Source organism: Diadema antillarum, unplaced genomic scaffold (genome assembly GCF_040938485.1).
Source record: "Diadema antillarum isolate AM-2024a unplaced genomic scaffold, OU_Dant_1.0 scf00000138, whole genome shotgun sequence".
Taxonomy (NCBI): Eukaryota; Metazoa; Echinodermata; class Echinoidea; order Diadematoida; family Diadematidae; genus Diadema; species Diadema antillarum.
In genome coordinates, this window is record NW_027271027.1 from 947,514 (window position 1) to 973,663 (window position 26,150).

At 40.0% G+C, this 26,150-nt stretch overlaps 1 protein-coding gene across 1 annotated transcript in view; it reads right to left on the minus strand.

The window, feature by feature from the left end:
• LOC139721095 (uncharacterized) overlaps positions 1-26,150 on the minus strand; it is a 138,975-nt gene that overhangs the window by 45,863 nt on the left and 66,962 nt on the right. The window contains exons 3-5 of the mRNA XM_071632425.1: positions 7,183-7,353; positions 5,758-5,928; positions 2,861-2,988 (exon numbers count right to left, since the gene is read on the minus strand). Coding sequence (XP_071488526.1) covers positions 2,861-2,988; positions 5,758-5,928; positions 7,183-7,353 — 470 coding nt within the window. The remainder of the gene's footprint in view (positions 1-2,860; positions 2,989-5,757; positions 5,929-7,182; positions 7,354-26,150) is intronic.

Genomic DNA, 26,150 nt, shown 5'->3' on the forward strand with positions numbered 1-26,150 from the left:
TTCCCCGGGCGACACGGAATGATCCACACCTTTCCGTGGCTTCCTCAATATGGGAGTGGCATTTCATTAACGATGATTAATTCATGAGACATGCTCGTATTTGGGGACAGCGGATGTGGTTTCAAACTTTGAAATTGAGCAATGCCCTAAACACTGTGCTAAAACCTGAACCACTTGAGAACATAGTGAAACTTGTGTGCGCGTGTGTGTGTGTGTGTGTGTGTGTGTGTGTGTGTGTGTGTGTGCCTATTGACTTCCCTGCAACTGCAGTGCAGGGTCGGCTGGGATGCAGTCATCTCCTCAAGACACCATACTATTCTACTATTACATGAATAGCCCTTAATTTACACCTTGACCATTATTCTTGACCATTGTCCATGAGGAATGACCAACAGTCCTCCTTGTGCCAAGGAAGTAATACCCTGTCTATTTCTATCCATCATACCAAATTAAATTCTACCACACCGGTGTATTGTGTACTTGGCTATAAATATTAATTGCGAGCACCTTGAGCACCTTTGAGTGGATATGTTATAAATGTCAGTATTGTCATTCCTATCAAAGTGAACGCATTCCTCCAAATCTGCCATAAAAAAACTGAGTGTACTGAAAAGATAGAAATAGGCATTGCCTGTTACATAACAATAGAATTATGTTATTTAATAGTTTGTACATGTATGTACAAATCCTTCCATTACACACCAGAACAATTCATCCTAAAATCTATTTCCTGAAACAGTGTATCAAACAATAACCCTGAAATTGATCCAAGTTACCCTAAGACTTTCCAGTAATCCTGCAAGTTGTGCACTTTCAACAAGGATAGCTGACACAAGAACATGTCAATATTACACACAAACACAGACACACACACACACACACATGCATAAAGACCCAGAAACATGAACTTTTCCTTTTAAGCTCTCTGCTAGTTCTGAACCCATAGAGAATATCATAAAAACAAAATCAACGACTCGGCTGAAAAAGAGAGTGCTCTACTGGCTGCCGAGGGCTATGATATATTCAGATTTGTGAATTATTCCGAAGACAAGAAGAAAATCCCTGCTCAACTATACATGCTATTCTGGAAGTACGGCAGCTCATCAAATATTCACATCTCAGAGAAGACGGCCTGCTTTATCTCCTTTTGCCAGGAGAGAGCTATGCCAGACATATTGCATATTTCATGCATATATCATGAGCATCGACCCCCGGAGGATTTGCCCCACTTGGGATTCATCACAAGGCAATGCAATATCTTGAATTTTGGATTATTATGACGACCTTAGAAGATATCAACTGAATCTATGCTGGAAACAACATGAAATCAAGTCAGACTAACAAAAAATACAGAATTAAAAAAAAAAACATTAAAAAAAGATGTTATCATATCTGCCACTGCAGACAGTGCTCAGTTCTTGCAGTTTTTTTTTTGTGTAGTTCAAAACAAACTGAACACGAAGCCCCCCCCCCCTCCCCCCCCCCAAAAAAAATACACATTACATCACAAGCTGAAGATGAAATGCGAGGAAGAGATGAAGAAGGAAGCTGAATATAATCCCATTTAATCCATCCAGCCACCAGACAATCACTTCCTGATAAAGTTGCTATCAGTCAAATGACACACATCCACACACCAGCCGTCTGGCACTTATTATAAATAGATCAAATTGGCTCCAGTCTCTTTGCAGACCTTCCATTTGTTTTGGTTTATTGCCTTCTTTTTTCATAGTGTGATATATTACTCTTTCTCTGCCCTTGTTCAATATTCAACACACAACAAACCCCAGAGACCTCCAATATTATTGTGAGAGTACCACATTGTACAGGGCACTGAAGTCTTCAAGATCCCCTCAGGTACAGAAGGCAATTAATGTGTTGTAATAACTAAAATAGATATACATGTACAGTATGCATAGCCACGTACCACCATCATTAAACTATCATGCAATGCATTTATGCATTCATTTGTAACTTTGAGGAAAGAGCATCATTATCTTTTGCCTCTTGCCATGCAATTTTCCTTATCATAAGGTCCATGTATATCTGTCATAATTAACCTTTCCTGTGTTTTTCAGATTTCCACCATTGCATTTAGGACACTCTTCTCATTTCTAAACAAATATTTTGCAGTCGGCACCACCCTTCACTCTGAAAAGTACTGTAATCATATCAACAACCATCACTATCATCTCCATCACCTTAGTGAGATCGCCACCACCATCATTAGCATCACCACCAGCATCATCAGAAGTTCATTTCATCACATTAAAATCTCCAGCACTTACTAGATATAATTCATACTACAACATTCTCACTATCATTCTCACCATGCATATCACCTTTGCACACTATCACTGCTAACATCAATCCAAAATCATTTCTTTAATCATCATCATCCCCATCCCCATCACCATCACCATCACCATCACCATCACCATCACCATCACCATCACCATCACCATCACCATCTTCATCATCATCTTCTTCATCATCATCATCATCATCATCATCATCATCATCTTCATCATCACTTGATATCATGCCATCATTATCTTCATTACCATCGAGATCTTGATCACTCTTCAGTCTCACTCCAATTATCATCATCGCCCTCATCATCAACACTAATAGATATCATCTTGCTGTTACCATGACGATCTTCACTCAGCCACACTCCAAACATCACCTTCTTCATCATCATCACCCTCATCATCATCACTAATAGATATCATCTTGCCGTTATCATCGTAATCTTCATTAATCTGCACTCAGATCATCTCTTCCTCCCACCATCACCAGTCTCAAATCCATCTCCATCGATCATCTCCACCATCCATGTCAGTGATGCTGTCCTCACCTGCCGTTGTCCCGCCCCACTCCCCACACCCTGATGCTGCACACGTGCTGTGAGTTGAGAACGGTGGAGTCGTTGGGGTCCGTCAGCTTGAGGTACTCGTCCTCCAGCACCATGTACATGTCCTTGCCCTGGGGAGGGGGGAGTAACAGGGGGGAGAGAGTGCACGGAGACGGAGACAAACAGAGATAGGGATCAGACAGACAGACAGACAGAGACAGACAGACAGACAGACAGACAAGGACAAAGAGAGAAGGAGAGACACCATACAGAGAGAGACACATACAGAATAGACAGATAAACAGACACAACGAGATACAGACATATGAAAAATAAAGGGACAGAAACATAGATGTTAAAGGATATTGAGAAAATATGTACATGTGAGCACATTTGTATGTGCAAAGGGGGCAAAGAGTGAGTGATGTTTGTTTTTATGTGTTTGCAAAAGTGGAGATAGAGAGAAAGAGAGCAAAAGAGAGAAAGAAAGGAGACAGAAGAAAAAAAAGAAGGGAGACACATACATGTAACAGGAAGCCAAATACAGATAGAGAAAAAATGGGGATAAAGAGAGAGAGAAAAACAAATGATTTCTTTATATGATGATCAATTTGTTTGTCATCACGAAGAATATCGTAACACATTGTAAAAGGGAATGATTGCCCTTAGAAACTCAACACCATTACAGGTGCAAATATAGATGGACTGATGATATCTTTGATAGCCATATAGCTGTGACTCACCATATAGAATGATATTACACAGTACTGTATGTCATCTGTGGTCAATATGTGGTCAATGCTGCGTACTTGTAAAAAAAACGTGTCCCTCTCTTCACAAGAAGAGATGATGTCAGAACTCAGGAAATAAATAAAAAAGAATCTGCTTTAGATTTAGGCAGCCTTTGCACATCTTTTTCTCTTAAGAGGAAGATAATACGATCTTGCCTCTGTCGGATACTGAATGACTGCCAGAATGGCATCTGCAGATGAAATGCCACGGAAATTGGAAAGGTCATTCAAGCGAGGGTTACACAATTCACTCAATTGCACATTTGGGAGACATTTTCCAAAGTTTGGACAGTGAATTTGGGATTCAGCTGACTATAAAGAGACATTTTGAGTGCGTCCCTGATGTCTATATGCAGCCATTTCCATGGTATGTCTCTCCCAGAGGTGAAATAAAGACTTATACCATCGGCTGGGAAACGTCGGGGAAGGCACTATCACAGAAACGGAATTATCCACAAATTACATCCAGGGATCTTCAACTGGTTCCCTTAAGTGCACCTCGCACAATTTAAGAGCCAGATTATTTCTGCCGTCTCCAAATGCAAGATGTGCTTTTCAAAAATGCGCTCCCATATCTTGTCACTTTTCCTTAGCCCAAGCTGTTTACGATGTAGCATCTTTCTACTTATGACAGTACTGAAAATATATGCTCACAATAACAGATATGCATGAAGTCCATTTATGTCCATATTGTTTTGTATGTTTAGCTAGATGATGCTCAAGAGAAATATTGAAATCTCCAATTAGAATCCCAATGTGAAGGGGAACCAGAGCAACAGGATAATATTTGCATAAGCCTGCTGTTTTCAATGTCATACTTTTGTTTTCATATGAGAGTTCATGCATGGATGAAGCCCCACGATGCTTTCATGCATATACCTTTTCTGTCTAAACAAAATAACTCTTTTGATATAGTAAGCAAGATGTACTTCACTGATGTGGTTTTATGAGAGAAAAAAAATGGATTCCTCTTCTTCAAATGTTTGACATTTTTGTGCTTCATAAGACTACTCGCATTATGTGAAGTTTACCATGGCTTGTATTTTTTTGAAGTTATATTCATTTTGCATGACAATGAACAGCAATTCATCTTTATCAATCTCAATTCAGTCCAACCTTGATTATCTGGCTATTACCTTTCCAGATCTCTCTGTCAACCAGACATGGATGGCACATGATTGTTTTTACATTCTCAATGCAAAATACACTTACTACAAGGAACATGGACCGAGAGGAAGGTGTATTTCCACTCATATTCCATCTTATTTCCATATTATTTGAATCATGGCACATGCAAATATCATATAAATCATCATACTGAATAGTAAATTAACAATGCCGAAAATATCAACCCAACACAACTTGCTTAAAAGATTTGAGGTTGAGCAAGTCTCTCTTCTCTGGACGTATCAATAATGAAGATGGCCATTGATCTCTGCATGGCTGGATGACTGTGGTTGGATGTATTTCAAATTTTAAAGAGCATGTGTAGATCCATTGTACTCCGTCTTATCATTTGTGTAAGTCTGATCATGATTCAAGATTACAGAGTAAGTATTTTACCTGGTAATGAGTGTCGAGCCACTGTGAAGTTTTTCTGTGTAAACACATATGAAACTGAATCAATTTTTGGATCTGAAGTGTGGTAGGAGTAAATTTCTGAGTGTGAAAATGCTCCATCCCTTTTTGAACTAATTCAAAGTCTATATCATCTACAGACCAATGGCTCCCCTATGCAGCGATTACTGATAACTGTCATGTCTTGAGTAGTAGAGGTTCCCTTACATTAATTCTATTTGAAGAAATACAGCTTATATATGTCACTCACATTAGGCGGAAATGTTCGACTGTGACATCACTTTGAACAATCATATGCACATATTCCTATTACAAAAAGATTTTCCCCTGATGAAGTTCTCCTCCCTTTTAACTTAGCATTCTTCTGACATGGAATTACAACCTTTTATCTTTTCTCCATCCACTGACATACTCCCATTTTCCATGTTCACCCCTACACCCCTCCCCCCCCCCCGAAAAAAAAAATGAATGCAATAAAGAGAACTCAACAATTAATATCAAATGCTGTTAGTGATATTCTCAAATCCTTACCCTTTCACCTACCTCTCCCCAGATACCAGCTGTGTCCCGGATGTCGTTCTTGCGGTACGATAGCTGCCTTATGCAGTTATTGACAGCAAGACTGCTCTTGCCTGGTGACAGATCCGAGTCCTCCATCTCCACCCACCCCAGGGAGCGCACATGGAATCGGATACCACGGACCTGTCAGGGAGAAGGGAGGGGAAGGAGCGTAGGAGGAGAGAGACAGAGAGAATGGTGAGAAGTAGAAGGTGTAATCAATAGACACAGTAGCAATCTTGAAGGAAGATCCTTAATGTGGCTGTGTGCAGTGCACTTGTAATTTCCTGAGAGATGCTGACGACTGGAAACGAGAGATAGACAGATGATGAGAGTACACCGGGACATGGGTGGGGATGATGGGGGAGGAGGAAGAGGACAAGGAAGAGGAGGGGCAGGAAGAGGAGGAAGAGGAGGAGGAGGAGGGACAGGAAGAGGAGGAGGGGTAGGAAGAGCTAGGAGGAGGGGGAAGGGGTAGAAATGGGGATGAAGATTGACAAAACAAAGTAGAGGAAGGGTAGGTGCAGGAAGATAAAGGGGGTAGGGTAAGACAAGAACAGGAGAAAGGAGGATAGAAGAGAAGATGAAGGAAAGGAGAAAACAGAATTGGTTCATGGGAAGGAGAAGTAGATGGATAGGAGGAGGAGGGGGTCACAGCTCAGATGGAGATAAGGACTTGAGAGGAGAAAAGTGGAATAAGGGGGTAAGAGAGTGAGACAAGAGATGATAGAAGGGGATAGAGAGATGGGACAAGGGATGAAGAGAGAAAAAAGGAGAGGTAGAGTAGAGCAGAGTATAGGTAGATGAAAGAAGAAGAGGAGCATGGAGAGAAAAGAAGAAACAAGAGTGGTTGAAGAATGGATAACGAAGAAAGAGGAAGACCAGGAAGAATACAGAGGGCAGAGGTCACCAATCCAAGAGATGCAGATCCAGAGACAGATTGGAAACACACAGCAAGTGATGGCAAACAGATAGAGACTCCAGGAAGGAGAAGTACACATGTGGGTTCATTGGAGGAAAATTGTGCAGGGATGGCAGAATAACCTAGCAGCCTCCTGACATTTACACAGGACAAGAGATGGAAGAAAAAATACACTACTAGAATGACAAGCCTTGCAACACACAGAGTATGGAAACAACTATTTAACATAAGAGTGTATTCAAATCCTGATGTACCCTCTATTCTTTTATACTGAATGATAAAATGAACATAATTCATTGAAACTGTATTCATATTTCTTTTTTTCAGTAGATTGAGCTTTGAAATGCAGTTAAGATTATAAGCTCCAAATGAAGAATTACAACAAAAATACAGACATTCTTCCGTATGAAGAAATGTTTGACGCGGCTGGAAAACTGTCTGGGATAAAACTGGCCAAGATTGATCCACAAACTTACATTTTGCTCTGTTAGCAGGCGTGGCTCCTGGTCCTGCTTGGATGTGCTTGGTCCCAGCTTGAGCGAGGCATAGCGCAGTGTGGACTTCTGGAACTCTTTCAGACTTGGATCCTGGTCCTGCTCCTGTGGTGCTCCCGACGAGGCAGAGTTGGAATGGCTGTGCTTCAGCTCCTGGAACACACAAAAAGTGGGATTTTAAGGTAGACATTGGTGTCCATCTAAAAGAAACTACAATGATGCGCAAATGGACATACACATACAGCATCTGTCAGATCATAGTTCCTTCATATCTCTTGCATAAGCCATATCCCCTGCTGATCAAATCACATTTTAACAAACACTTCGGTAACATTGTTTGATTACTTGTTTGCCATTGATGAATAGCAATGCACACCATCAGTAACATCATACATTGTACAATATGTCATCAATCTGAAGAAAAGAAAGAGGCACAAATAAACAAACAAGCATCACTTACAATGCTTCATACCTTGGCAGAGAAAAAAAAAATGTGATTGTGCCTCAAATAAAAAAAAAACGACATTGATGTAAATTGGTAAAATGAAAAATCAATTCACTATTAAGCAACTGATTATATGTAAATCTCAATCTAACTTATAAAGGGAAAACATTTAACAAGTTTCATGTATCAAAAAGGAAAATATCATAGATAGACACAGAGACTTTAGGCTCTATCTCAAGATGAGTCTACAGTATCAAGTAAACTTGATTGTCAAGTCTTGACCAAGAGAGGGCGCCAAGCACCATGTGCCACAAATCAAGTTCTTGGTCCAACAATCCCGCTTCCTTCAGTAGCAAAGAGACAAAGAATATCATCTCACAGATTCTGGCTGTCTCCTTAAGCCATCAGGGATGCCCTGTGCTCTCAGAAATATAAAAACCTATATTCCAATCCACAAAATATCTTAATCCCTCTTCTTCTGAGGAAGATATTCTGATGAAAAGTACAAGACTTGACAAATTCCATCATGAAATGATATCTAAAATATGCTTGTACAAAATGTCAGTGATATATATATATTTTAGCCATTTGACCACAGACAATTTGGAACCTGCCACTTCATAAGAGCAAATGTACATTTGGTACTGATTCTTATCTTTGTATTGCAATGAAAAAGAAGATCAAACTATGGTAACATTCTTCCCTGGTGGTTTACCAAACTGTACTAAAATGCCAGTCAATGTTCAAGTTTATGCAGATAAACAGAGTAATATCATACAAACAGAACAGTTGAAGTTCCATTTATATCAGACTAGAAACAAGAAAGCTTTAGAATTTTGCAGATAAACATGTGTTCACAATACAGCTTAAACACAATTTCATACAGAGGTTAAATGAGGAGATGATGTCCTCACTCCACAAGTCTTTCATTACCCTCAACACAAATCCTACATCAATTTCCTTTGTTTTTAATTAACTCAAACGGGATGAATTAAGTCCATCACATCAAATTAGTGTAGAGTTCCAGTAGCTCAGTAATTGTGACTTTTAAAAGGGTGGGATTATGGTTGCTGAATTATGGGGAAAAATCACATAAGTTTTGGACTTTACTTACAAGCCAATAGCAGATTTGTGAGATGATGACATCATCGCTGCATCTAATTTGCATAATTGTGATTAAGTTAGATATCACTGTCTTGTGAAATCATAAATAATTTTGATATCTCAACGACAACAACAAAAAACTTGAAATTCTATCACTTGTAATATTTCACTGATACATGAAACATCTAGGACAGCTCAGATATCAGTGCTGGTATTTTTATTTTGCAGCCCTGCATGCACAAATAATCAAAACTAGATCAATTCATAGACACAGATTAATGTGAATTATACTCGTTGTTGTTATTGTTGTTGTTTGTTTGTTTGTTTATTTCTTCTCAAGAATATGCACCCCCTGATGACATGAGCCATTCATCAAGGGAGCAAGTGGGGTAATGAATTGCCGGAGCACATCGTCTGGACGAGATAAGATGCAAATCAGACAAGAAGCGAGAAGCCCCGAGATGGATGTTGGCTGGCTAATGTTGTTGTTGTCCTTGTTTTTGTATTTCTTTGCCCATTGGCAGCTGATTTCTGATCCTCCTATCATAAGTAGATACCAGTGAGAGCAGACATGATGTAAATCAGCATGCCTATCCCGCGATGCATCGCCCACATGAGAAACTTTTTAGTCAAGCCCTAAGATATAAAGTGTAATCTCCAAAATCAAAACCAGATATTGACCTACATCGCCCACTAAAAAAAAAAAAAAAAATTGATAAAAAGATGAGAATGATTGAGAAAGGGAAATAAAGAGACAGACAGACAAACAGACAGACAAACAAACAAACAGAGAGAGGGTGAGAGGTAGTCTGTGGCTGATATCAGATTTCAAGATCTGTTTCACTGATACGTAGTATGACACCATCAGTTGATAGCCGCACAGTGATGATTCCACGGTAACAATACCAACAGTGTCATAAAATTGATTTACGTCTATAAAGAAACAGAGGCCTGGTCACAATTCCAATAAGTCTTCCTGAATTATATCACTTCTGGAAATCAGAATGATTAATTTTCCATATCTGAGGGCCATACAAAGTCTCTCCCTTTCCACTCTACAACACTGACACGCTTAAAAAACAAACAAACAAACAAACAAAAAACGCACACATAAAACAATGAATAATCCAATTTGCCTGCATAAATGCCTGGTCCTTCGTGAAAAGATGGATCATATAAACAGAGAATGTGTTGGGCAGTCAAATAATGTAAAACTGAAACTCAATGTAAGCATAATTGAATGCCTTATAAAGGGTTTATTGCAGTATCCATGACTCACTGATGGTAATGATATCCAAAACTCATTAATATATCATTAATTCTCATAACTGTCACAAAACAGGCTGCCGTATGCTAACATCAACTTATCATCTCGTAATTTCCACATGACAGTGAAAGTGCTCGGGAAGACCTTGGCAACTTAAAATAGATATTGTACTCACTTTATGCTCTCTCAGCATCTTTGTAAGCTACATAGCTCATGTACACCATCTCCATGAGTTATGGGGCAAAGCAAACAAAAACGTCATCAACCAATACTTTCCCCGTCCATGAGAGCCAAACAGGCATTCTTCCATGCCTGCAACGAGTGTAGGTACTCTAAACAGATACAAAAACAGAAAACATACTTTTTTACACCTTTTTCCCTTCCTTTCTCTCTCTCTCTCTTTACTTTCCCTCTCCCTCTCTATCTCTACATCCCTGGCAGTGACAATGCTACATGATGATATTGGATGAGTCATCTGGTCTAAATCATCACAAACGACATTGACAAGAAAAGGGGCGCTGGGTAATTACTGTCATCAACGTGTTGCTCTCTGCCGAGTTCAGTAAACATCCAGGCTCCCTAGCTGAGGTGAGTGGTGGATCCCTGCTGATGAATGAACAAGGCTGCGACATGCACAGTGGGAAAAAAAAAAGGACAAAAAAACTACCAATATGGACCACAGTTAAATTCGGCCTTGATGCAACATGTTCCTACTCACTGAGGGAGTAAACTTGCCCCCAAACCTGTCACTGTTTACCCAGACTCAGCCTGTTACCATCGTTGGTGGTGATAAGTAATTATGGTGGCGATGACAAGGGACAGTGGAATCCAGGGTTCAAGTTGATTAGTTTGGATCAAATGGTGATGATGCATACATCATGGTGTAAGAAAAAACAAAATATACAAAGGGCCCACATGCAGGGCATTATATTGTGGATTATATCAAGGGCTGTAGTTGTTAATGTTGACAAGAAATGAGGTGACTTTCTGAACCAAATCTCATGATTGACAAAGCCACTGGGCACATGATACCTGATCTCAAAAAAAGAGGAACATTCTTTCTTTTGTTGCTGTTTATTTACAAGATGTATACATCAAGTGGGGAAGACAGTCATAACAGAATGCATAGTGTCTTACAGCTTTTGAGCAGCAGCGAGAGAAAAAAAAAATCCACAATGTGCAGACATGCTCAAATTGCATGTCTGTACCTGAGTGATAAAAGCAGCTCATAAAAGGACAGCTTGGAGAAGGTGTCTGCATGCCTGCAGTTGAAGCTGGCACACAGTTGGCTCTGTTTCTGCTCGTAAGTGCAGCGACGTCATGCGAAATTGCACCAAACACAAGGGACAGCAGCATCAAAGGTGATGTTCTGCATGTTGTCACGGCAACCTGAAGACCAGCAACTCTGCAAACTGTCCTTCTACTGTGTAATCCCTTCTGGCTAATTGGTAAAACGTATGTGACCTCATTCTTCAAATGAATGTCTAATCAGACCAAATGACATTGATTTTAACCAGCACGAAACATGTCATATGATGCTAGCCAAAGTACAAATGTGATTTCACCATCTTCCTGCAAGTATTGGCCATCTTCAGATTTACCACCAAAAAAAAAAAAAGCTATGATCCTATAAAAATGATGGCACAAGCTGTTTAAATATTAGCTGTGTCTGTGCCTGTTGAATAATTCCAGGGGTAGTGGTTTTCAGTTTCTACATGTATATCAAAGCTAAAGTTTGCAAAAAAATGATCCCCCTAGTTTTATTAGGGCCACAGTCTGCACTATAAGTGGATGGGTTTGTGACATCAATGGTGCCAATGCTCTCCTTGGCAGCATCTAATGGATGATCATCATTAGACAGGCTGAATAGCATCTCCTGCTGGCCTATTCCACTGGGCCTTGGAAATGTGGTGACCTGGATCGTCTGTCTGAGAATATTACAATGTACTCTCCCATACATCTTTCTCGATTCTTCCTTTCAACTTCTTGCTCATTTAGATCTTTCTTCCTCTTCACTTTCTTTTCCTCTATCATTTCCCCCCTCTCTCTCTCTCTCTTTCCTGAAAACACACACACACACACACAAACACACACATATATATAATCAAGCTTGAGTTTATTGTTTATAGAAATGCACAGATCCCTTAACCCGTTGAGGACGAGTCCCGAGTCCACTCGGGCAGGTGTCTACTGGAAATGCGTGTTGTAGCAAAACCAGTCCATCCTCAACAGATTAAAACATGGCTTTGTGTCAACATGTACTCATTGCCAAACATCTATCCCAAAACAGAACAAATTTGCTTGTTAATTAGCAAAATTCTGATCACAGTGTCACTGTCACATAGCTTTCATGTCAAGCGTGTATGTACACCACTTTCCCCCTTTGCAGTAAACTTTATTCATAAAGGGAGTTTGCCTTACAATTCACCATCGAGGCTAATTTTGTGCTCCAAAGGAATGGCTTTTCTGATGGTTTTTATCGCACCTTTTCCGCACATTGCACCTGTTACCATCTGCCAACTCCGTAACTCCTTTGTTAAGAGTTACCTTATTTTTCCCTCTTGGTCTCATGTTTGTTGCTAAAATGGATCACACATACTGCCTAATTCATCATCCAAGGTTTTATCACTTTCCATGGCTTTTTATGACTCTGCATCTTTTCAAAAACATCAGATCCCATTTTCCACAACAATTAGCTTGTATCAAAGTTATTCGCCTTATATAAATCATGTGTTTTCACAAAGCGCGACAGAAAGAGGGGGAAATATATGGAGAGAGAGAGAGAGAGAGAACCGAAGAACATAAAAATGCAAAAAAAAAGAGACATGGGGGAGAGGAAAGATAATTTTTGGAAGATGGGGGGGGGGGAGGGGAGACAGTGAGACCAATTATAGAGATTGAGAATCTTCGTGCCAGTTCCGCACATTGTCACTCTTGTCCTAATTAATGCAAATTGAGATCTCCCTATGGAGTCATGCCTGCCTGGAAATGTGGGGCCGTGTGGATTCAGAAAGTCTGGGGGACAAGCAGCAAGCGTGTCGAAATGAAGGCATGCCTTGAGAATCGGGCCGACGACAGTTTGAGAGAAAAGAGGTCCCCTCCTTTTAAATCTTTGTTCATATACATAGTTGAAATGGAGGAGCCAGTCAATGACGCTGGTATACCACAATGCATTAAAACAGGATTCCTGGTGTGGATTGGGGTGATATGGGTATCAGTATAATGAAACATGTTATGAAATTACCTGAAAGAAAACTGAAAATGAGGTTTTTAAGGCAAGCTGGTAATATGGTTCATGTCACAGATAACCCAGTTGGATCTGCCACTGGTGATGATGATGATAATGGTGATAATATAACATTATGGTTATAACATTGACAATACTGATGCAAGCAGCAGACTCAGAAACAAGAGAGATTACGGTAATGCTGGTGTTGATGATGATAATAATGAAAATCATAATAAATTGGATGGTAGTGTAGAATGAAACGAGCTGCCAAATGAAGAAGTTACAAGAGAAATGATTCAGAACGTAAAATATGATGGTTTACAGAAACTGCTGTCAAAGCAGTCACAACTGTTAGTGTGGCTGTCACAAAAACACAACACAACAAAACAAAAACAAAACACAACAGCAATATCTGACATGCATGATGAGCTTCAAGAACATTGATCAAAAGTTTGTGATGGTCTTTTAAAGACATGGAAGACAATAGTATAGCTATGAACATGCTGAGAGAAAAGGCACTAGTGATGAAGAAATGAGAAGAGATACCACTTCAGAAGGGCAGAGAGAGGGAAAGAAAGTTAAAGAGGATGACACCTAGACCGGTGGGCCGGGATGTCATCAGGATGAGGTTTAAGCCCTGTCTGTCAAGACGTCATTTACTGGAAGGAGAGTCTGTCTGGTCTCAGACTGAAAGGGCTTCATATGACACATGCCGGAAATGTTCATTTAAGGCAGGTCTGATGGCATGCTGTCTGTGCTTTAGAGAAGAATAGTCTCCATCCCAAACACACTTCTGTACTTTCTTGGTGGGGAAGGGGGAGAGGATTGTTTTTATAAGCATATTACTGGCAGCTTTGGCATTAGCATACATACATATGTTGCACGGTCCTTCTGCTCTATATTGGATCTCTATTCGTGAATGAAAGTTGCAATGTTTCTTACATATATAACTTTATATGTTTGTATATATGTCTACATATATACAAGAATATATGTATCCTTATGTATGCAATATGCATACTATATATACACATACATACACATACTCAAGGACATTAAAGATGACTCACACTGAAGTGTTAATGTCTTGTTCATAAATAATACATTGCCTGCAATTTTCTTGCTTATGTTTAGCAAAAATACAGTAATTAGAGCACCCAAACAAATGAGACAGAAAAAAAAAGAAGAAAAAGAGGACATATGAGAGATACTCGCATAATGAAAGCAGGAGGGAAAAAATATTCGATAAGCATACAGGCTGTTTTCATGCCGTCTACAACAGTCAGTCCTTGGTAATCAGCTAGCGACAGGCTTCCAGCTCACAAAGCATCAGCTTATCACCCTGACCTTAGCCGTAAGAAATTATAAACTGGAGCTCATGAATTATGCATGTTATCGAAGGGCAGTACATCACAAGAGCATTGGCAAAGGTGCACTCCATGGTTTTGCCAATAAAAAATTCACTCGCTTCTCCTTAAAAAAAAAAAGTCCAGACAAAGTGGAACAAAGTAAAAAACATGGAGGGGGAGAAAAGCGTGTGTGTGTGTATCGGAAACATCCCCCGAAAGTTCAAATGTCTGCATGATCCACTGTCATGATCGATCTTAGAGGAAAGCATCACGATGTCGGGGCGCATCATCGCACCGACGTGGAAGTCCAGTTGGGCATTATAAGTCATGGACGGAAACACTTTTCTCACCTTCTGCGGCTGATGATGTTGCAGATAGCTGAGGGAAGGTGACATGATCAGTTTGAAAGAGAAATCCAGAAATACAAACTGTACACATACTGCATTCCCTGTGGTAGACAAGAGTTTTGTACATGGGTGGAAAAATATGGAAAGCTGTGTGGTAGTAATCTATTCAAAAAACAGAAAGGTGTTATTACTAACATCAACAAATAAGTCCAAAGATTGCAGGTGAGAAGTTGGCTGCACATGGGATTTTATATTCATCTTTTCCACAAAAGAAAGAAAGATAATGAAAAAGAAACAGCTGATCTGAAATCCTGTTGATGAAACAAACAAACAAATATACAAACTCCAATAAAATAATAATTCATCCAAATATTTGAAGAAGATAAATCTAGCACATCCCTCCTCCCTTAAAAGATAAAACAATACAACAAGAACAGGCAGGCGATGATTAAAGATGATGTTACTTTTCACAAAGAAAAGACCGTTGACTTTGAATTGGGATAAAAAGCAATTGTCAAATCAATCACTTCTTAAAGAGGTCTTTTTTATGTATGCATACATGTATATATAATATCATATATATGCACATAATATCATCACTGTATCATATACAGTTATACATACATACAAAGAGAGAGACAGACAGACAGACAGACAGACAGCCAGACAGGGGATGTGTGTATTATAAACCTTTACAATTAATGTTCTTTGATGTGATATGTAAACCAACAATACTTGGGGTGTCATAAAACAGAGAGAGAATGATAGATTGATATACGCATAGAAAGAAACATACAGACAGAGATACATTGGCAGAGAACAAGAACGGTCATCCACTTGACCGGTGCCTCCTTGAGAACGTTTGAGAAATACGGTCAAGGAGTGAGGGGTCTCCTGCACCCCTGACAGCCAGCCCACATGTCTCTCCTCTATATGTGATTTATAGCCTGGGCTTTGGGTTCCATCACTACTTTAACATCTACCCCTGATGGAGGAGCTAAGCGAGGGGCTCTGTGTTACAGGGCCTTCTCAGCCACACTCAAGAGCTGCAAAGCCTGAGATGAGACAAGGCCAAGCTTGCATCTTTTATGGCGGAGCTTGCCGGGGAATTCCTGCACAAACTTCACACAGTCTTCATCCCCTCATCTATTAACAATGCAGGGAGGTTCGCTGACTGGAGAGAAATGGCCGACAAGGAACCTGGGAGAGAGAAAAGATCTAGGTCGCGATGTAAGACCTTGACAAAATATGGGGATTCCTAGCCAGGCAGCTTTCACAAAGGGCAAAAAGAAAACACTTATTATTCAACCTGCATTATGACGGTATCATGACATTAAAAATTTCTCTGCTTTTAGGTGGCGATATTCCTTAAGGCTAAACTTTATAGAAGAAAAAGGGACTCAAGGCAGACATATGAAGGAATGATAGATAAGACATTTTTTTCGACCTTTGTTCCCAAGATATGGTAACACCCTCACAGATTCCATACTGGGCAATGCCAGCTCCCAAAAGCTAAAGGTTAACATATGATATATGATACTGCATAGAGTTAAATGAATCTTTTATTACAAAGCAGCATTTTGAGTCATAGATTGTAGCTAGGAGTGAAACTGGAACAGGACAGAAAGAAATTGCTCAAATTGCAAACAGTGCACATAAAAAATGGATGAAGTATGGAACAGAGTACACTGAGGTAAGAAAGGCATCCATTAATCCTACACAAGACTCATACTTACACTTAGACCTTATCTAATCAATTTTCTACAGGAACCGGGCATGCCAAGCCTTGACCCTGTGGGAAATTACAACAATTCACTGGATGTATGTTGATACGATGGACACTGACAATTGCGGGTCTGGTGGATTTTTTTATCTATTTATTCTTTTTTAGGCATGACTGTGGGTAATAGTTTTTCTTTCCAAATATGGAATAAAGTCAAACAGCAAGATGGTGCTGGTTTTGACTAGAAAACACTACGTGTAAACTCGTACACATACTCTTCTCCCATGTGGTTAAATATGCAAATCTTCAAAGAATACTAACTTTTGGCAAATATTTCATGAGGTTTTTATTTTTGCAAACTTTGCGAGTCCAGTACTATTTGTGAATTTAAAAACACACGAAAATATGAACTCTGATCCCAGCATGAATGTGACATGCACGCATACAATTCTCCGTTCAGTATTGCATACCACAATCACAAATCTATCCACTTGTGAATTTGTCAGAAAGTCCCCATTTGCAAAAAATTAGACTCACTAAATATGTGGCATGTACAGTAATACAATATTGACTGGGTTAAGCCACTTTGCTATGCTTTATCATGGTATAACTTCTCAATAGACATCCACATGATAATCTACAAAACAATCTCATTAAAGTCAGGAAATAATCAGAGGGGTATCCAATTGGCAATGGGCCAAGAGAAGTGTGATGGGGGAGAGTGGAAAAAGGGGGGAGGGATTGTAAGTAGACGTCATCCCATTTATTGGCCCCCAAACCATCAGAAAACAATCCACAGCCTGTGATGTCCGGCAGCTTGTTGCACAGGGATGCGGTGACGAATATTGCTCGGCATCGTCAATCCGAAGGGCACGAGTGAAATCAAGATGAGGGTTGTAGAGTCCGGTTCACTCTCTATATATTCCTCTTCCTCTCTCTCTCCCTCTCGCCATCTCTTTCTCTGTCCGTCTGTCTCTCTCTCTCCCTCTTTCCCTCTCTCTCTCTTTCTCTCCATCTCTCTCCATTTCTCTCCATCTCTCTGTGTATATACCTCTCTCTCTCTCTCTCCTCTCTCCCTCTCTCTCCCTTCAGTTCTCCCCCCTCCTTCCCTGCCCCTCTTCCCAAGGAAAATGGCATTCATGGATGTGATGAATCACCCTGCTTGACATTTACTGCTCCGTGCCGGAAAGTACTGGTGCATGATGAGACGGCCAACGTCATACGCTTTCCTTCCCCATGGGTGCAACAGAATGTGAACTGAAGCACCGACCGGCGGTTCCCAAAAGATCAGCACATATTCAGTGAGTAATGTCACACGTAAAATTAAAAATATCTTCATATTTGTCCCAAAAAAAAACCAGAAAAAAAAGAAAATGCTTCAATGTTCCTATTTTATCATTTCACTCAAAACAGCAAAAAAGAATAACAGGTTGAATTAATAGATTCAAAAACTGTTCTTAAATAAGTGTCACTGTATTAAAAGAAAAAAGAAGTTGCCATGACACCAAGTACGCCTAAAAAATCAGACTGTCAATAGTTTTCACATCTCTGTAATCAACATAGTATTTAATAATTCAAGTCATGCACATTTCATCAAGCAACATTTTACTCTGTCAAATTCAAAGAAAAAAGAAACAGGCACATGAGAGGCGGGCATAGAGAAAGAGCACTTATAAGACGTGCTGATCAGACCTAGGTTAGTGTTAAAGTCCCTTTCATGCTCCGTACTTCACTTCTGTGCTAATAAACATCACTCATCACAGACATCTCTGTGATGCACTCAATTAAGATTTCACAAGTCAACGTGGGTAAAGGCCATGACGAGAGAAGCAGTGGGGTGACCCCGCCCATGGACAAGGGTGGAGGAAGACAGACATGGGCGGAGAAACGAGAGGGGGGTGAGAGATGCGGTGATAGAGAGTTAGAGAGTCAAAAAAGAAGCAGTAAGAATGAATGGGATACAGAGCGAGAAGGAGAGGAAGAGAAAGTCAGACAGACGCAACACTTCCGTTTCTTTAGAAGGACCGATCACGTGATGGAGCCATGGGGATGGGGTGGAACGTGGGGGAGGATGTACACATGATATGGTCATGATGAGCAACCTTTAGGAAGAGGCAGGTAGCTACTAAACACAGGTGATGATGGAAGGAAAGAGAGAGAGAGAGAGAGAGAGAGAGAGAGAGGGAGAGAGAGATGGGTGGGGAAGAAAAGGTGAGATTGTCAGATAAGGAATAAATTATCAGCTGTAGAGTATGTCATAAAAGGCATGTATCTGTAGCAAGAAGATACAAGCACCGCTTGGGCAATGACATGTACAGGTACAGAGACATGAATACACACACACACAACACACACACACACACACACACACACACACACACACACACACACATAATGTACACCCACAAAGTTGGCAAACAGAAGGAGACAGGCAAACACATGCACACAACACAAACACACACAGAAGCACATGCACACAATATACAAACACATCCTCACAAGTACACACACACACACACACGCACACACACCCAAACACACAAAATCTTATAGATTGTGGAAGTGGTTCTCTTTTGATATCTGTCTGGAGAATATGATTAGATAGATGGGGATAGAGGGAGGGGGAAGGGGAGATGGAAGAGGAGGCTGCTGAAGATTGTACCTGAAAAAGACCTGAATGCCAACCACCATGCTAGGAGGAAAGGGGGAGGATCCATGGAAACAGAGGGACTGATGACACACCTCTCATAGGGCAGCCAATCACAGCTCCCCTGAGGAATGATAGACAGGTGTCTGCAGCCAATCACAGCTCCCCTGAGGAATGATAGACAGGTGTCTGACAAGCCACTGGTCTGGGTGGGAATACTCTCTGTTTGTTTAACCCACAGCACACACATCACACCAACACATATTAAACTTCATTTCCAAAGCATCTCAAACACAGAATGTAGTCACCGAAAAAGGTTGAAGTGAGTACCTTATGTAGATAAAGATAGATTGATAGACAGACTTATAGAGGATAGATAGATACACAGATAATTGTGCTTTGAGTAACAAGACCTCAAATAACAATTCACAGCAAATGGTATAACTGGTCCTGCAGTTAATGCACTTTCCATTTTTTTTTCACATCATGGGTTAAAGGTCATATATCTCTTTTGTAAACATCACAAAATTTTGCATCATTAAAAGAATAATGTCTCCTAACACCATGTATGAAATCTTATGGTTATATACCTCAAGAGTTTTTGAAAAAGAAACAAAAAATTAATCCACTGTCAGTCAAATATACCACTCCCATTTTGTAGCAAAAATAACAGTTGAAATTATTTTGGAGTCCCATGTAAGTTCATTGGAAATCTATAGTACTTATTCCCCCTCATTGTAAAGAAGCTTCCAGTTTTAGTATTCTGAGGAGAGGTCTGAATTACATTCCTCTACAATATAGCAGCTTATGAAAGGAATCTAATTCTCAGGGTTGCAAAAGAGACACACAAACTTTAAAAATGGTCAGTAGAAGAAAACACTGTCCTCTCAATTTGTAGCTGCATAGACAGGCTTGCCTATACTAGATTATACACAACAAGATTTGTGACACAGAAAAAAAATGGCCTATTTACACATTCAAAAAAAAAATGCAACTAGAATGCAATATTAACCTGTTCATATCAAAGCTAAAAGGGAATTGAAAACAAATACAAAAACACAACAACAACATGGTTTCACAGACTCTCAAAGCCTGAAGTATGGTGCATGAACCGAGATACATGGATCACCTGTTATCTCGTGGTTCCAGAGGTTTGAAACAAAATCTTGGTGAGATTTTGGTATATTGTGAGCGACATAGGTATACTAAAGTATGCAAATTGTAAGAGACAGAATTATCACTTTATCGGTTAACATGATATTCCAAGTGACAGCAAACTATAAGAAAAAGTGGCCAAAAAAGAAATCAAAGGAAAAAGTGAGCAATGACTAATAGTGATCACGCACGAAAAAAAAAAGACACAGACCAGGTCAGAGTGGCCAGGGCCAAGGTAAAGCTGATATGTCCACTACGGATTGACCACAGTCAGCACAATCAGCGGTCAAGGTGATCCCTGAGGGGTTGGTTGTAAAGGAGATGATGTACTGGTCAGTAAGTGGTCAGTGTCTAAATCACCAACAAGATGATGATTAATCTGGCCAGAAGGAGATGCTAGGAGTGCCAAAAATGTGCATACACAATATATATTACATATACAAACCACACTAATGGAAGTAAAGAGAAAAGGCTTTTTGTTGAACTAAAGTGGGTTTGCTTAGCACCAAGAGTGACAGATCCTGACTGATTAGCAATGTAACCCTATATAGACTCTATTCTCTATGCACATCACACCATGAGTGACCGGAATATGTAATTTCCTTCACTTGGATAAGAATTCAAACGAAGACTCCTTTTTCTATAAATGGAAATAAGATAAAAATTGGCATATTTAAAAGCCCTATCTTAACTGGTTTGGACATGTGTCTTCTAGGAAAAACAAGCTTTGGGACTTTCACTTGAGTCACTGAGACTTTTGCTACTGCAGTGCACAATTTAAGACATTGTATGATGCAAGAGGGACATTAGCTCATAGGATTCTCTATACAGTTTGCACAATGTATATATTCTATCTTAACATGTTGAAGACAAGATGCTTTTGCTAAAACATGCATTTCTCGTAGACACCTGCCCAAGTATACTCTGGACTAGTCTCAAACAGGTTAAGTATGACATGTGTTGAAATACATAATCGGGTACACCCTGCACAAAAAGTCTTCTTTAAGAACTTAGCAAGTACCAACCTAATAACAAAACAGTAACATTACAAGGACTGAAGCATAATGAATTGGGAAAGAAAATATAGGCAGAAAGTCAGAGAGGGAGAGTGACAGAAAAGGGGATACAAAGGAAGAAAGAGAATACATACAGACAAAAAAAAATAAAAGCAGAAGTCATGAATCCTTAGGAAGAGGGGCCTCCGTGTATTGAAAGACACAAAGAAAACATTTGAACATGAAATATGGAGGAGAGAGAGAGACACACACACACACTGAGAAACAAAAACATGGAGGATGGGAAGGATGGGAAGAGTGAAAGAAATTGGAAAAGGAGTCTAAATACACAGAGGATTTTACTCATTCATTCCGCTTACAGACAGACAGACACACACACACACATACACTGGTCTATGGGTGGATGGGGAGGGGGAAGGACCGACAGGTGGCTCCTATTAGAAAGGATGAGATTTGGGAGATGGAGACGATGGTTAGAAAGGGCCTAGGGGAGCCAGCAGTGACCGGAAGATCCAGCAGAGATGGGGATGGGGGAGTGGGTGGGGTAACTTGAGGCAGATGCACTATTGAGCGATACCTGGCACGGGAGGAGAGATCAAAGCAGAGAACAGACCCTCCCGATGATGGCCCCCTAACGCCGGCTGATGATTCATCTCGTTTGAGATGCACACCTTGACGGCATCAACATCAAAAGCCAAGGAGATGAAAGCAGATGAGGTGATGGAGCAGAAAGGGGGAATGGTCAGGTGGAAATCTATAACAAAAAAAATTACTCCATGGGAAAAAGTGAAAGAGATGGAGGAGTGGAGATAGAATGACTGAGAAGAAGGAAACGAAGAGATGCAGAGAGACAGAACGAAATATTCTCTTGAACAATTACTACGGCAAGCGTGAGGGGGAAAAATGAATTAGGAATCTGGGCTCAAATGGTGGTTAACATTGACAAAGAATGAGAAAGAGGAAGTAGGAGAGAGAGAGAAAAAAAAAGGAAAATCCATGAGAGAGAATGAAGATCTAAATAGAGGAACATGGTCAGAGGAATGGATATTACCATGAAATAAAAATGGAGGAGAAAAATTGGTTGATAGGAAGAAAAGGAGAGAGAGAGAGAGAGAGGGAGGGAGGGAGATGAAGAAAAGGAGGAAAGGGGAAAATAGATGCTATGACTGAGGCATATTGAAATTTGGAATAACCATCAAACAAAGAAGGAACAGACAACAACAGTAACAACAAGCCTTGATTGACGGACCAAGCGAAGGAAAGAAGGTGAAAATTCAAGCAAGATATTCTGCATTCCGACAGCGGACAGTCAGCTAGATGACAAAAAGGAACACGCACAAAATATATGCAACTCGCCTTCAGCGTAGGTCATACGAAGCAATCATGGTAAAATCATCTTCAGGGTGACTTTTAATTGATCGGTAGGATTCAAAACTAAGTCTTCACCTCTAATGGACAGCTCTTTTTCTATTCCCCTCAATATATTTCAACCTCGGATACAGGGTTACACCTTTTCCTCTAATTACAGTTTGACAGATTATAAGTAGATTTTGATGTAAAATGTGGAGTTACTTTTTTTTCCATATTGTCCTCTTTCAAGACCAAAAATAAAAGATTTATTTCTAATTGTATTTATTTTTTATTTTTTTACAGTACTGTCACATTTAATCCTATCCCTACAAGATGCTTAACATCCCATTGGCCTGACATGGGCCTTGCGAAGTACCCACCAGCAATGGGTTAAGGGACAGAGCCAGAGCAACTTAATTACAACTCTCAGCACTCTAGCTGCGAATCTGGTCAGGCCATGTACTGTAACTTCACAGAAAATCTCCTCAAGCCAATCCAACATGCAGGCAATAATATGCGGAGTGTCTCCATGACATAATGCAGTGTGAAATCACCATCATTCCTACACGAGATGACAGACAGGATGTTATCAGACACACTTAACCCCTCCTGTGCTTTGAGTGCTGATGGCACAGGAAACCCCCACAGTGTTGAACACACTGTCCAAAGTCCCTGGCACAGAAAGGGTTAGAGTGAGGAAGGAAGTCTGTGATGGTTGAAAGAAGAACAAGTGATGTAGACACAGGAGGAGGGTGACTTAGATGTCCCAGGAGAATCACACACTGATAAAGTCTCAGTCATTCAAGCCATAAAACTGCAATATAAGTTGATTAGGTTGGAAAAATTAGTGTTTCATAATTGAGTTAAGCTTTTCAAATGCTGGAAACTATTAAAACTATCTCATTGTGTACTGTGTTGTACTGTACCGTGTGAAAAATACCAAATCAGAAATATGTTCAGTTAAACCTTGTGAGGATTAAAAAAAAATGAGCGTTTGTTTCATCTGTCTCCATTTAGAAAACAGAAAAGAAAAGAGTTAGTTAAAAAAAAAACAATGAACATAACAGAAAATGAACCATGAGTAGGATGATGATAACCAAAAAAAAAAAACTAAATCCTTCCCTTTTATGACCCTGGCAATAAAGTGTTTGACCAAAACATCACATTCCTTGTATACAAATCTCAGATCCACAATTGACCCCCCCCCCCCCCCCCCCATGCAACATTGCATGACAGCCATTTGTTTCAGGGCGGATCCAAGAATTCCCTAAAGTTTATTTCTCTTGTTTTAACAAAAAATAATATATAAAGGGGGGTGCGCGCCTCGTGCGCTCCCCTTGGATCCGCCACTGTGTTTGTTGTTCAGTAAACAGTTGGCCCAACACAGATCCCTTCCAGCAGCAGCTTTGGGATCTCAGTAACACGCACTGCATGTAATTACATTCTACACAAAACATGATAATGCCTGACCAAGAAAGTCTAATAGAATTTGTGACAATTATGCATCCCCTATCCTATCTTATTCCGAAATACCATATTCCTGGTATCACGGAAGGTCGACCTTTCCAACTGGGAAGTCTACATGAGAATGAAATCTTTGGGGGTTTTTTCTGTAGCATGCCAACAGATGTCCCTCATGTTTGGAAATTTCATTGGGAAAAGGACAATTTTTGTGATGAGCATCACCATGTGTATTTGAAAGGTGAAAAACAAACTTATTTCCACTTTTCCTTCAACAATTTCTGTAAAACACAGTATATTCCAGCCTCCCTTATTTTGAAGAAAATATTTTGTATATTTCATATTTTGAGAAAAGAAGGCAGTCAAAGCCACAGATTCAAATCAAAATTTGAAGGACTTCTTACACACCTGATGGCTGTTTACATCTTCTGAGACCAGATGATAAGAATATGGTTTACTGCTAATTCTCCGCCCGCTGGGGTATGCTCCGGATTACGTCTGTGCGCAGGTCTGTTCTGAATCTGGCAGTATCTGCTCTTCCTTTCAATTTATCCAGACAAACATATACATCTCTCATTTTTTTTCCTCTCTCTCTCGTTCTCTCCCTCTCTCTCTATAATATTCCCCTCCCTTTGCTATTCATCTCTCTCTCAGTATCTTGCTATCTCTCTCTACCGCTCTCATCTCTTCCATATTTCTACTTACACAGCCACATGAATATCCATACCTCTCTTTCCCCTTGTCATCCATGTCATATTACATCTTTTCTCGAACAAAAAAATATGTTTCATATCCACTTTTCATTGTATCTCTTTTTCGTCCCTTCCTTGCAAATATCCCATAATACGTACATGCTCATGCATGTTTGTGCATATATGTATGCACAGTTATACAACTACTACATTTGTATAGCACTCCTACATACTATTTAGTTGTTTCACAATGCTTCACATCACATCGTTTATAGTGCAACTGCTATACATACAAACATGTAGCACACACATGCACATACAAACACACACACAAACTAATATGATTAAAGTGCGAGAATGAAAGAGAGAGAAAAAAAGATAAACACATGGTGACCAAAGTTTCTTTTTACAGTTCTACATCAGAAACAATTTCTGACATGTCCTAGGGAAGAAGTCCTACACTGTTCCAGAAACAAATTCCCAATGTGAAAGGGGTTAAAGATTCCATCCCCAGACCAATCCACCCTCCATCTCTCTTTCTGTCTCTAATGCCTAGCTCCAGTCTTCATACTTCTTCCTTTCTCTCTCTCTTTCCATCTCCCCCTTCTCTATCTCACTTTTTTTCTTCTCTCTCTCTTTCTTTCTCGCCCGTGTGCGCATCTCCCTGGTAATAAGACATTTGGTTTTGGTGTACATTTACCTGGGCGCAGCTTTGATCTGCGCCGCTCAGGTAAATCCTTTTAGAATGCCAGATATCTGGGACCTGTTTGTCTCCTCGCCACAGTGAAAGAGATTGATTTTAATGGAAATAGTGAAAGGGGGGGGGGATGGAGGGTTGGGGAAGAATGGAAAGGAAGAAAGAGAATACATGGTATTGGAAGACATTGTAAGAACTTGTTTGTGATTGAATTCCAGCATGCATACTGAAGATAATGTATGAGATTGGAATGTCCATGGAATGTAAATGGCATAGAAAGGATGAGATATTAGAATGGACAGGGAGGACCTGTCCCCTCCCCCCTCCCCCCCCCCCCCCCACTACCAAACAGAAGAAGAAAAAAAAAATGATCTGGCCTTTGCCAACAACAGAAAAAAGCTTGGATAAAATTTCATGACAAACATGAGCCCAGAATGGCATATTGTCCTTAACACCTCAAAATGGATT